The sequence below is a fragment of the Eucyclogobius newberryi genome, unplaced genomic scaffold (assembly GCF_026437365.1).
Source record: "Eucyclogobius newberryi isolate DKJ021-1_F unplaced genomic scaffold, fEucNew1.0.hap1 SCAF_10, whole genome shotgun sequence".
Lineage (NCBI taxonomy): Eukaryota > Metazoa > Chordata > Actinopteri > Gobiiformes > Gobiidae > Eucyclogobius > Eucyclogobius newberryi.
The window spans coordinates 19,286,745-19,299,133 of record NW_027315724.1 but is presented as its reverse complement, the minus strand read 5'-3'; the positions used below and the strand labels follow the sequence as shown (position 1 = coordinate 19,299,133).

The window sequence follows — 12,389 nt, the reverse complement described above, 5'->3', positions numbered from 1 at the left end:
TATACTTCACTATGTACTTCACTATGTACTTCACTATGTACTTCACTATGTACTTCACCACAGACACGCCGGCTCAGAGCGCCTCTGCAGACCAGCCGCTTGTCTTTAACCTCGCGGTGGGTCGGCGGCTCACGGAGAGGAGACTAAAGCAACCGGAGGTGACTAAAGAGGAGACTAAAGCAACCGGAGATGACTAAAGAGGAGTCTAAAGCAACCGGAGATGACTAAAGAGGAGTCTAAAGCAACCGGAGATGACTAAAGAGGAGACTAAAGCAAGACAGACAGAGAAAAAAAGTGGTGTTTGTTACCAATTGTGTAATGCATGTTACCAAATATGATCCCACATGTCCTTCGGGTAAAAGTCAAATACTGACAGCTAAAACATGTATCACAGAGATTAAAGTATAATCTGCCTTCTGTTTATAACGTCCTGCTCAAACCGGGTCAAGTGAGAAATTCCTTGAGTCAGCCTGAGAGAAAGGACAAGTCAGGACAAATCAGGACGAATCAGGACGAATCAGGACGATAGTAAGACCTCAGAAGTAAACGTCATAAGAAAAGCCTTTACTCACTTACACAGAACAGTGCCAGGCAATAAATATTTTACATAAATGATGTTGAAGACATTTCTGAGCTCTTTCAGCTCAACTGTCTCGGACGGAGCAAGATCTCAGAGTCCAGCCAAGTCCAAGGTCACATCTGACCCTCGTCCAGCGTCTGTGTCTTAAAACTGACATGTTTACAGTTTCCTGTTCATCCAGATGAGGAGGGACAGGCCCAGAGCTGCTCTGGTCCTTCAGATCCAGGATGTGGATGACAGTCTGTTTAGAGATGAGCGTGTCACCCTCTGGAGCAGGGAGCAGTCGGTGTTGAACTTCTGCAGCATTTTATTGAGAAATTCCAGAAAAATCAGGGCCGATTCCTCTTTGAAACTCTCACACCCAGGCACACAGTCCTTATCCTGCAAGAAGGAAAGAGAACATCAGGAGAACATCAGGAGAACGTCAGGCAAACATCAGGTGAACATCAGGTGAATACCAGGAGAACATCAAGGGAACACCAAAACACAATAGTATAGAGTAGAGTATCAGAATACAGGAAAACATTAGGAGAACATCAGGAGATCATCAGGTAAACATCAGACCACAGGAGAACATCAGGAGAACATCAGGAGAACATCAGACCACAGGAGAACATCAGGAGAACATCAGGAGAACATCAGGAGAACATCAGACCACAGGAGAACATCAGGAGAACATCAGGAGAACATCAGACCACAGGAGAACATCAGGAGAACATCAAGGGAACACCAAAACACGATAGTATAGAGTAGAGTATCAGAATACAGGAAAATATTAGGAGAACATCAGGAGATCATCAGGTAAACATCAGACCACAGGAGAACATCAGGAGAACATCAGACCACAGGAGAACATCAGGAGAACATCAGACCACAGGAGAACATCAGGAGAACATCAGGAGAACATCAGACCACAGGAGAACATCAGGAGAACACTAGAACATCAGGGGAGAACATGGAGAATGTGTGTGACAAATAAACCCTCTAAAATGCTCGGTCATCAGAATGTTCAAAGTGAAATGAAGTGAAGCGTTTTTTAAGACCATCCTCAGATATGAAAGGTCTTCAGAACAAACCCCTTTCAGGTGTCCAGAGGTCCGTTCATGGGCTTTTCGATTTCAAAGGACAGAAAAATAAATACACACAATGAACTTGTATTTGAGCTTCAAAATCCGTAATCTATCCGTGGATGAAATAATGTGTAGATAAACATTGTGACATTCTGAGGTCACAATGTCACAGTCACAACATGTTCCTCAGAACACAAGTCACAAACTTCAACCGCAATAAACCAGTTCCACTTTTATTCACCAATTCAAACCAGATCTTCCAGAGAAAGACCACGGCCTGCACCAAAACAAAAGGTTCGTGCCAGCGGGGAAACAATAAAACCTGGGTGATGCTTCTCTGGTTCCTGGACAGTATCAGGTCATTGAACTGGTCCCTGAACGTCTCAGACTCTTCATCTGAGCACTGGACTTCTGAGCACTGGACATCTGAGCACTGGACATCTGAGCACTGGACATCTGAGCACTGGACATCTGAGCACTGGACATCTGAGCACTGGACTTCTGAGCACTGGACATCTGAGCACTGGACATCTGAGCACTGGACATCTGAGCACTGGACATCTGAGCACTGGACATCTGAGCACTGGACATCTGAGCACTGGACACGGTCAGCGCATCTAAATCAAGCCTGTAAAACTGGTTCAAAACGCAGCAGCAAGATTATTAAGAGGAACTGAAGAAGAGAGCATTATTTGGGTGGTGCCCCCAACCCCCTCAGCACTAATATACATTTCTAAAAAAATATTTTAAAAATAGTTTTAAAGTAGTTTTTGAGGGTATTTAATTTGATATATTGCTTGAATCATAGTCCTAAGGGCTCTGGATATCATGTAATTTCCTGTATTCTGCCATAGCTTCTCTACATGCTTTAGTAGTTCACTCACCGCGGGGGCGAGGGTGGTGAAGAGACGCTGTGGTGGTCCACCCTGACCTGGTGTGCATGGCGACAGGGCGTACGTCCCCCAGGTGGGGCTGTATCAGAAGCAAGGCCTCTGAGGTGTTTATACTTCCGCTGGAGAGACTCTACGGCGTAACCAGGCTCTGCGAGGTCGATACTGGTGGTGGTGCCACTTGTACAAAGCCATCCTACCTCACAGATTCTATAGAACCATATCATCCAAACAGAGCTCTTTGCTCTCAAAATGCTGGCCTTCTGGTGGTCCCAAGAGTCTCTAAAGGCACAGTAGGAGGTAGAGCCTTCTGGTGGTCCCAAGAGTCTCTAAAAGCACAGTAGGAGGTAGAGCCTTCTGGTGGTCCCAAGAGTCTCTAAAAGCACAGTAGGAGGTAGAGCATTCTGGTGGTCCCAAGAGTCTCTAAAAGCACAGTAGGAGGTAGAACTCCTGTGTTATGGAATCAGCTCCTGTCCATGTTAAAGAGGCCGACACAGTCTCTTCATTTAAGTCCAGGCTTAAACGTTCCTCTTTGAAATGGTTTATGCTCAGACGAGTGAGGAACAGAAATATAAAGCTACAGTTTCAGCTCCGCTGCTGTTAGATTCCTCTCAGAAACATCATGTTCATCATATTGTCATATTGCCCAGCCCTAGGTCTCAGACTCTGGTCTTCTTCTTGATGATGTCGGCTTAATTAAATTACATTTATTTTTGAAGACTTTTGAAAATCACAAGAGCAGCTGGACCTGTTCCATGAGTCAATGACTCAGTGATGAACCCTTTATTAAACTCCCAAAGATCAAACGACAACACCACACACACACTCTGCCCTGGGTCTTTGTTTGGTTCCGGTCCCGTGTGTGGTTGGTTCTTCCCTGGCTCTTTGTATGGTTCTGGTCCCGTGTGTGGATGGTTCTGCCCCTGGTCTTTGTATGGTTCTGGTCCCGTGTGTGGTTGGTTCTGCCATGGGTCTTTGTATGGTTCTGGTCCCGTGTGTGGATGGTTCTGACATGGGTGTTTGTATGGTTCTGGTCCCGGGTGTGGTTGGTTCTAACATGGGTGTTTGTATGTTTCTGGTCCCGTGTGTGGTTGTTTCTAACATGGGTGTTTTTATGGTTCTAGTCCTGTGTGTGGTTGGTTCTAACATGGGTCTTTGTATGGTTCTGGTCCCTTGTGTGGTTGGTTCTGCCATGGGTCTTTGTATGGTTGTGGTCCCGTGTGTGGATGGTTCTGACATGGGTCTTTGTATGGTTGTAGTCCCGTGTGTGGATGGTTCTGACATGGGTCTTTGTATGGTTCTGGTCCCGTGTGTGGTTGGTTCTGCCCTGGGTTTTTGTATGGTTCTGGTCCCGTGTGTGGTTGGTTCTAACGTGGGTCTTTGTATGGTTCTGGTCCCGTGTGTGGATGGTTCTGACATGGGTGTTTGTATGGTTCTGGTCCCGGGTGTGGTTGGTTCTAACATGGGGGTTTGTATGGTTCTGGTCCCGGGTGTGGTTGGTTCTAACATGGGTGTTTGTATGGTTCTGGTCCCGTGTGTGGTTGTTTCTAACATGGGTGTTTTTATGGTTCTGGTCCCGTGTGTGGTTGGTTCTAACATGGGTCTTTGTATGGTTCTGGTCCCTTGTGTGGTTGGTTCTGCCATGGGTCTTTGTATGGTTGTGGTCCCGTGTGTGGATGGTTCTGACATGGGTCTTTGTATGGTTCTGGTCCCGTGTGTGGTTGGTTCTGCCCTGGGTCTTTGTATGGTTTTGGTCCCGTGTGTGGTTGGTTCTAACATGGGTCTTTGTTTGGTTCTGGTCCCGTGTGTGGTTGGTTCTGACATGGGTCTTTGTTTGGTTCTGGTCCCGTGTGTGGTTGGTTCTGACATGGCTCTTTGTATGGTTCTGGTCCTGTGTGGATGGTTCTTACGAGGCTCTTGGTCCAGTTCTTCACTTTGTTGAGGATCCTGAAGGTTCTGGTCGTGATGTTGCCGTCGACGATGGTCCAGTCGTTCAGAAGAGTCTTCATCTCTTTGACCATGCAACCCATGGAGAAGCTCGGACAGCGCTGAAAGAGAGTCAGAACAGGGTCAGAACAGGGTCAGAACAGGGTCAGAACAGAGTCAGAACAGACTCGGAACATGGTCAGAACAGGGTCAGAACAGAGTCAGAACAGAGTCAGAACATGGTCAAAACAAGGTCAGAGCAGAGTCAGAACAGAGCAAGAACAGGGTCAGAACAAGGTTAGAACAGAGTCAGAACAGAGTCAGAACAGGGTCAGAACAGAGTCAGAACAGAGTCAGAACATGGTCAGAACAAGGTCAGAACAGATTCAGAACAGGGTCAGAACAGAGTCAAAACAGGGTCAAAAAAGAGTCAGAACAGAGTCAGAACAGGGTCAGAACAGGGTCAGAACAAGGTCAAAACAGGGTCAGAACAAAGTCAGAACAAGGTCAGAACAGGGTCAGAACAAGGTCAGAACAGAGTCAGAACATGGTCAGAACAGAGGCAGAACAGGGTCAGAGCAGAGTCAGAACAGAGTCAGAACATGGTCAGAACATGGTCAGAACATAGTCAGAACAGAGTCAGAACAGAGTCAGAACAGGGTAAGAACAAGGTCAGAACAGAGTCAGAACAGGGTCAGAGTAGGGTCAGAACAAGGTCAGAACAGAGTCAGAACGGGGTCAGAACAGAGTCAGAACAGGGTCAGAACAGGGTCAGAACATGGTCAGAACATGGTCTGAACATGGTCTGAACAGAGTCAGAACAGAGTAAGAACAAGGTCAGAGCAGTCAAAACATGGTCAGAACAGAGTCAGAACTGAATCAGAACAGAGTCAGAACAGAGTCAGAACAAGGTCAGAACAGAGTCAGAACAGGGTCGGAGTAGGGTCAGAACAAGGTCGGAACAGAGTCAGAACAAGGTCAGAACAAGGTCAGAACAGAGTAAGAACAGGGTCGGAACAGAGTCAGAACAGAGTCAGAACTGAGTCAGAACAAGGTCAGAACAGAGTCAGAACAGGGTAAGAACAGTATCAGAACAGGGTCAGAATCAGGTCAGAACAGTCAGAACAGGGTCAGAACAGAGTCAGAACAGGGTCAGAACAGGGTCAGAACAAGGTCAAGACAGAGTCAGAACATGGTCAGAACAGAGTCAGAACAGGGTCAGAACAAGGTCAGAACAGAGTCAGAACAGGGTCAGAACAAGGTCAGAACAAGGTCAGGACGGAGTCAGAACATGGTCAGAACAGAGTCAGAACAGGGTATGAACAGAGTCAGAACAGGGTCAGAACAGGGTCAGAACAAGGTCAGAACAGTCAGAACAGGGTCAGAAAAGGGTCAGAACAAGGTCAGAACAGAGTCAGAAGAGGGTCAGAACATGGTCAGAACAGAGTCAGAACAGGGTCAGAGTAGGGTCAGAACAAGGTCAGAACAGAGTCAGAGCGGGGTCAGAACGTGGTCAGAACGTGGTCAGAACAGGGTCAGAGCAGGGTCAGAACATGATCAGAACAGAGTCAGAACAGGGTCAGAACGTGGTCAGAACGTGGTCAGAACAGGGTCAGAGCAGGGTCAGAACATGATCAGAACAGAGTCAGAACAGGGTCAGAGCAGACTCAGAACAGGGTCAGAACAGGGTCAGAACAAGGTCAGAACAGAGTCAGAATAGGGTCAGAACAGGGTCAGACCAGAGTCAGAACAGAGTCATAACAATGTCAGAACATGGTCAGAACAGAGTCAGAACAGAGTCAGAACATGGTCAGAACAGAGTCAGAACAGGGTCAGAACAGACTCAGAACAAGGTCAGAGAAGGGTCAGAACAAGGTCAGAACAGAGTCAGAACATGGTCAGAACAGAGTCAGAACAGAGTCAGAACTGAGTCAGAACAGGGTCAGAACAGAGTCAGAACAGGGTCAGAATAAGGTCAGAACAAGGTCAAGACAGTCAGAACATGGTCAGAACAGAGTCAGAACAGGGTCAGAACAAGGTCAGAACAGAGTCAGAACAGGGTCAGAACAAGGTCAGAACAAAGTCAGGACGGAGTCAGAACATGGTCAGAACAGAGTCAGAACAGGGTCAGAACAAGGTCAGAACAGAGTCAGAACAGGGTCAGAACAGGGTCAGAACAAGGTCAGAACAGTCAGAACAGGGTCAGAACAGGGTCAGAACAAGGTCAGAACAGAGTCAGAAGAGGGTCAGAACATGGTCAGAACAGAGTCAGAACAGGGTCAGAACAGGGTCAGAGTAAGGTCAGAACAAGGTCAGAACAAAGTCAGAACGGGGTCAGAACATGGTCAGAACGTGGTCAGAACAGGGTCAGAACAAGGTCAGAACAGGGTCAGAGCAGGGTCAGAACATGGTCAGAAAAGAGTCAGAAAAGAGTCAGAACAGAGTCAGAACAGGGTCAGAACAGACTCAGAACAAGGTCAGAGAAGGGTCAGAACAAGGTCAGAACAGAGTCAGAATAGGGTCAGAACAGGGTCAGACCAGAGTCAGAACAGAGTCATGACAATGTCAGAACAGGGTCAGAACAAGTTCAGAACAGGGTCAGAACAGGGTCAGAACAAGGTCAGGACAGAGTCAGAACAGGGTCAGAACAAGGTCAGAACCGAGTCAGAACATGGTCAGAACAGGGTCAGAACAGGGTCAGAACAAGGTCAAAACAGGGTCAGAACAGAGTCAAAACAGGGTCAGAACAGGGTCAGAACAGGGTCAGAACAGAGTCAGAACAGGGTCAGAACAAGGTCAGAACCGAGTCAGAACATGGTCAGAACAGGGTCAGAACAGGGTCAGAACAAGTTCAAAACAGGGTCAGAACAGAGTCAAAACAGGGTCAGAACAGGGTCAGAACAGGGTCAGAGCAGGGTCAGAAGAGGGTCACAACAGGGTCAGAACAGGGTCAGAACAGGGTCAGAACAGGGTCAGAACAGAGTCAGAACAGGGTCAGAACAAGGTCAGAACCGAGTCAGAACATGGTCAGAACAGGGTCAGAACAGGGTCAGAACAAGTTCAAAACAGGGTCAGAACAGAGTCAAAACAGAGTCAAAACAGGGTCAGAACAGGGTCAGAACAGAGTCAAAACAGGGTCAGAACAGGGTCAGAACAGGGTCAGAGCAGGGTCAGAACAGGGTCAGAACAGAGTCAGAACAGGGTCAGAACAAGGTCAGAACCGAGTCAGAACATGGTCAGAACAGGGTCAGAACAGGGTCAGAACAAGTTCAAAACAGGGTCAGAACAGAGTCAAAACAGGGTCAGAACAGGGTCAGAACAGAGTCAAAACAGGGTCAGAACAGGGTCAGAACAGGGTCAGAACAGGGTCAGAACAGAGTCAAAACAGGGTCAGAACAGGGTCAGAACAGGGTCAGAGCAGGGTCAGAACAGTGTCAGAACAAGGTCAGAACAGGGTCAGAGCAGGGTCAGAACAGTGTCAGAACAAGGTCAGAACAGGGTCAGAACAGGGTCAGAACATGGTCACAGTTCACGCTCTCCTGGTTTACTCCTGGTGTATTGCCAACATTTACTATTATACAGTATTTGATAGTTTTAATTAAATGTGTAAAAATATAATGTGACGACAGATGATGTCACATTTCTTTCTCTTTCGCTGCTGCACGACTGAAGTGACTCAGCGATTCCCAATGGACTTTGAGCAGATTAACATCAGACAGTAACATGTCTGAGTTTGTTTCATCTGCGTTTGTTTGTTTCTTCAGTGTTTGTTTGATGAACTTTACTCATTGTGTTTTTCCTGTATAAATGAATAAAATGGCTCTGGGATGAGCTCCGCCCTGAGGACCTAAAGTCTCAGGATGTTGTAGAACTGTCTTGACTGACACGTCTCTGCAACATCGCGTGGCGGGCGGGGACAGTCCCTCTGGACTGGCAGACCGGGGTGGTGGTCCCTCTGGACCGGCAGACCGAGGTGGTGGTCCCTCTGTTCAAGAAGAGGGACCGGAGGGTGTGTTCCAACTACAGAGGGATCACACTCCTCAGCCCCGGTAAAGGTCTAGTCCAGGTCTTGGAGAAGAGAATCTGACCAATAGTCACTGCAGTTTAAGTCAGACCTGTTTCCAGTGTGTGTTGGAACCCTCAGGGCTGCGCTTTGTCACCGGTTCTTTTCATAAGTTTTATGGACAGAATTTTATGGCGCAGTCAGGGGTCAGAGGGTGCGGCCAGGAGTCGGAGGGTGTGGTCAGGGGCTGAAGGGTGTGGTCAGGGGTCGGAGGGTGTGGTCAGGGGTTGGAGGTTGTGGTCAGGGGCTGGAGGGTGTGGTCAGGGGTCGGAGGGTGTGGTCAGGGGCTGGAGGGTGTGGTCAGCGGTCGGAGGGTGTGGTCAGGGGTCGGAGGGTGTAGTCAGGGGTCGGAGGGTGTAGTCAGGGGTCGGAGGGTGTGGTCAGGGGCTGGAGGGTGTGGTCAGCGGTCGGAGGGTGTGGTCAGGGGTTGGAGGGTGCGGTCAGGGGTCGGAGGGTGTCCGGTTTCGGGACATCAGGATCTCATCTCTGCTGTTTGCGTACGATGGCTCCATCGGTTTGAGCCGAGTGTGAAGCGGCTGGGATGAGAATCAGCTCCAAATCAGAGGTCATGGTTCTCAACTGGAAAAAGGTGTCTTGCCCTCTCCAGGTGGGCGGGGAGTCCTTGCCCCAAGGGGAGGAGTTCAAGTATCTCAGGTTCTTGTTCTCGAGTGATGAAGGATGGAACGTGAGATTGACAGTTGGAATGTTGTGGTGAAGAAGGAGACAAAGCTCTGGATTTACAGGTCACTCTACCTTCTGACCTCACCTATGGTCATGAGCTTTAATGACCCAAAGGACAAGATCGAGGATACTAGCGGTTGAAATGAGTTTCCTCCGCCAGGTGGCTGGGCGCTCCCTTAGAGATAGGGGGAGGAGCTCAGTCACGCGGGAGGAGCTCAGAGTAGAGCCGCTGCTCCTCCAACTGAGGTGGCTCAGGCATCCGCCGGGAGGAGTTGGATGAAGTAAAATGAATAAAATGAATAAAATTAAATAAAAATAAAAAATACTGCATGACCTCATGAAGTACTCGTGTGGTTACCTCATACTGCTGTTGGTCTGGCGTGTACAGCATCGTCTCGTCATCCTGACGAACACAAACAACAACTATTTAAGATTAATTTGAAACATTTACTTTCAGTTTCATCTCATGTACACATTGTACTGTGTCTTTATTCACTGCACACTCTGATACTTCTGTAAGTCACAGCTGCCCTGAGGCAGACTGAGGCGTGCTCCGGGGCAGCCGTGATGACACAGAGAGAACATGCAAACTTCCCACACAGGTCCACACGTTGCAATGGGAGCAGAGGCCCCTGAGACATTCCTGTAGATCAGTAACACCTTTGCTCCAGCACAATCAAAGTGCAGCACAATGAGTACTTTTACTGCTGTTTAACATGGTTGTAGTAGTAAAAAGTAAAGGTGGAAAATGTATGAATGTTGTTTGAAGATTTGAAAAATGTATTACTGAGTTTATAGTTTATAAGAAAAGAAAATGATACAAATAGAACTGATTAAAAATAAAACGTTTAGATGTAAACTTTCAAATAATAGTAAAAGAAGAAACATTTTACAGCCATTTTACATTTGTCTAACAATTTGACCATATTTGGATTGACAAGTCTGAAGAACTATATCAGGAGTTCACTTTTTAAAAGAAACAGCAGTATTTGCAGTAGTAAAAGTAGTATTTGCAGTAGTATTTGCAGTAGTGACAATAGTAACAGTAGTAATAGTAGTAACAGTAGTATTTGCAATAGTAACAGTAGTAACAGTAGTAATAGTAGTAACAGTAGTATTCTCTGAAGTAACAGTAGTAACAGTAGTATTTTCTGTAGTAACTGTAGTAAAAGTCATAACAGTAGTATTTTCTGTTGTAACAGTAGTAACAGTTGTATTTGCAGTAGTAACAGTAGAAACAGTAGTAACAGTAGTATTTGCAGTAGTAACAGTAGCAACAGTAGTATTTCTCTGTATTAATAGTAATAACAGTTGTATTTGCAGTAGCATTTTCTGTAGTAACAGTAGTGTTTGCAGTAGTAACAGTAGTAACAATAATAACAGTATTAACAGTAGTATTTTCTGTAGTAACAGTAGTAACAGTAGTATTTGCAGTAGAAACAGTAGTAACAGTTGTAACAGTAGTATTTTTCTGTAGTTACAGTAGTAACAGTTGTATTTGCAGTAGTATTTTTTGTAGTAACAGTAATAACAGGAGTATTTTCTGTAGTAACAATAGTAACAGTATTAACAGTAGTATTTTCTGTAGTAACAGTAGTCACAGTAGTATTTGCAGTAGAAACAGTAGTAACAGTTGTAACAGTAGTATTTTTCTGTAGTAACAGTAGTAACAGTTGAATTTTTCTGTAGTAACAGTAGTAACAGTTGTATTTGCAGTAGTATTTTTGTAGTAACAGTAGTAACAGGAGTATTTTCTGTAGTAACAATATTAACAGTATTAACAGTAGTATTTTCTGTAGTAACAGTAGTATTTGCAGTAGTAACAGTAGAAACAGTAGTATTTCTGTAGTAGCAATAGTAACAGTATTAACAGTAGTATTTTTTGTAGTAACAGTAGTATTTTCTGTAGTAACAGTATTAACAGTAGTATTTTTTGTAGTAACTGTAGTAACAGTGGTATTTGCAGTAGTAACAGTAGCAACAGTAGTATTTGCAGTAGTAACAGTAGTATTTTCTGTAGAAATAGTAGTATTTTCTGTAGTAACAGTAGTAATTTCTGTAGTAACAGTAGTAACAGTTATATTTGCAGTAGTATTTTTGTATTAACAGTAGTAACAGTAGTAACAGTAGTATTTTCTGTAGTAACTGTAGTAACAGTAGTATTTGCAGTAGTAACAGTAGCAACAGTAGTATTTGCAGTAGTAACAGTAGCAACAGTAGTATTTGCAGTAGTAACAGTAGTATTTTCTGTAGTATTTTCTGTAGTAACAGTAGTATTTACTGTAGTAACAGTAGTATTTACTGTAGTAACAGTAGTAACAGTTGTATTTGCAGTAGTAACAGTAGTATTTTCTGTAGTATCTTCTGTAGTAATAGTAGTATTTTCTGTAGTAACAGTATTATTTACTGTAGTAACAGTAGTAACAGTTGTATTTGCAGTAGTAACAGTAGTATTTTCTGTAGTAACAGTAGTATTTTCTGTAGTATTTTCTGTAGTAATAGTAGTATTTTCTGTAGTAACAGTAGTATTTCCTGTATTAACAGTAGCAACAGTAGTATTTGCAGTAGTAACAGTAGTATTTTCTGTAGTAATAGTAGTATTTTCTGTAGTAACAGTAGTATTCTCTGAAGTAACAGTAGTAACAGTAGTATTTTCTGTAGTAACTGTAGTAAAAGTCATAACAGTAGTATTTTCTGTTGTAACAGTAGTAACAGTTGTATTTGCAGTAGTAACAGTAGAAACAGTAGTAACAGTAGTATTTGCAGTAGTAACAGTAGCAACAGTAGTATTTCTCTGTATTAATAGTAATAACAGTTGTATTTGCAGTAGCATTTTCTGTAGTAACAGTAGTGTTTGCAGTAGTAACAGTAGTAACAATAGTAACAGTATTAACAGTAGTATTTTCTGTAGTAACAGTAGTAACAGTAGTATTTGCAGTAGAAACAGTAGTAACAGTTGTAACAGTAGTATTTTTCTGTAGTTACAGTAGTAACAGTTGTATTTGCAGTAGTATTTTTTGTAGTAACAGTAGTAACAGGAGTATTTTCTGTAGTAACAATAGTAACAGTATTAACAGTAGTATTTTCTGTAGTAACAGTAGTCACAGTAGTATTTGCAGTAGAAACAGTAGTAACAGTTGTAACAGTAGTATTTTTCTGTAGTAACAGTAGTAACAGTT

The 12,389-nt window shown here is 44.5% G+C and overlaps 1 protein-coding gene across 2 annotated transcripts in view; it reads right to left on the bottom strand.

The window, feature by feature from the left end:
- Positions 1–373: 373 nt before the first annotated feature.
- Positions 374–12,389, bottom strand: part of il15l (interleukin 15, like) — a 14,915-nt gene continuing 2,899 nt past the window's right edge. For both annotated transcript variants that reach the window (XM_072462272.1, XM_072462281.1), the window contains exons 2-4: positions 9,569–9,613; positions 4,451–4,588; positions 374–961 (exon numbers count right to left, since the gene is read on the bottom strand). In XM_072462272.1, the coding sequence (XP_072318373.1) occupies positions 797–961; positions 4,451–4,588; positions 9,569–9,613 (348 nt within the window). In that variant the 3' untranslated portion in view covers positions 374–796. The remainder of the gene's footprint in view (positions 962–4,450; positions 4,589–9,568; positions 9,614–12,389) is intronic.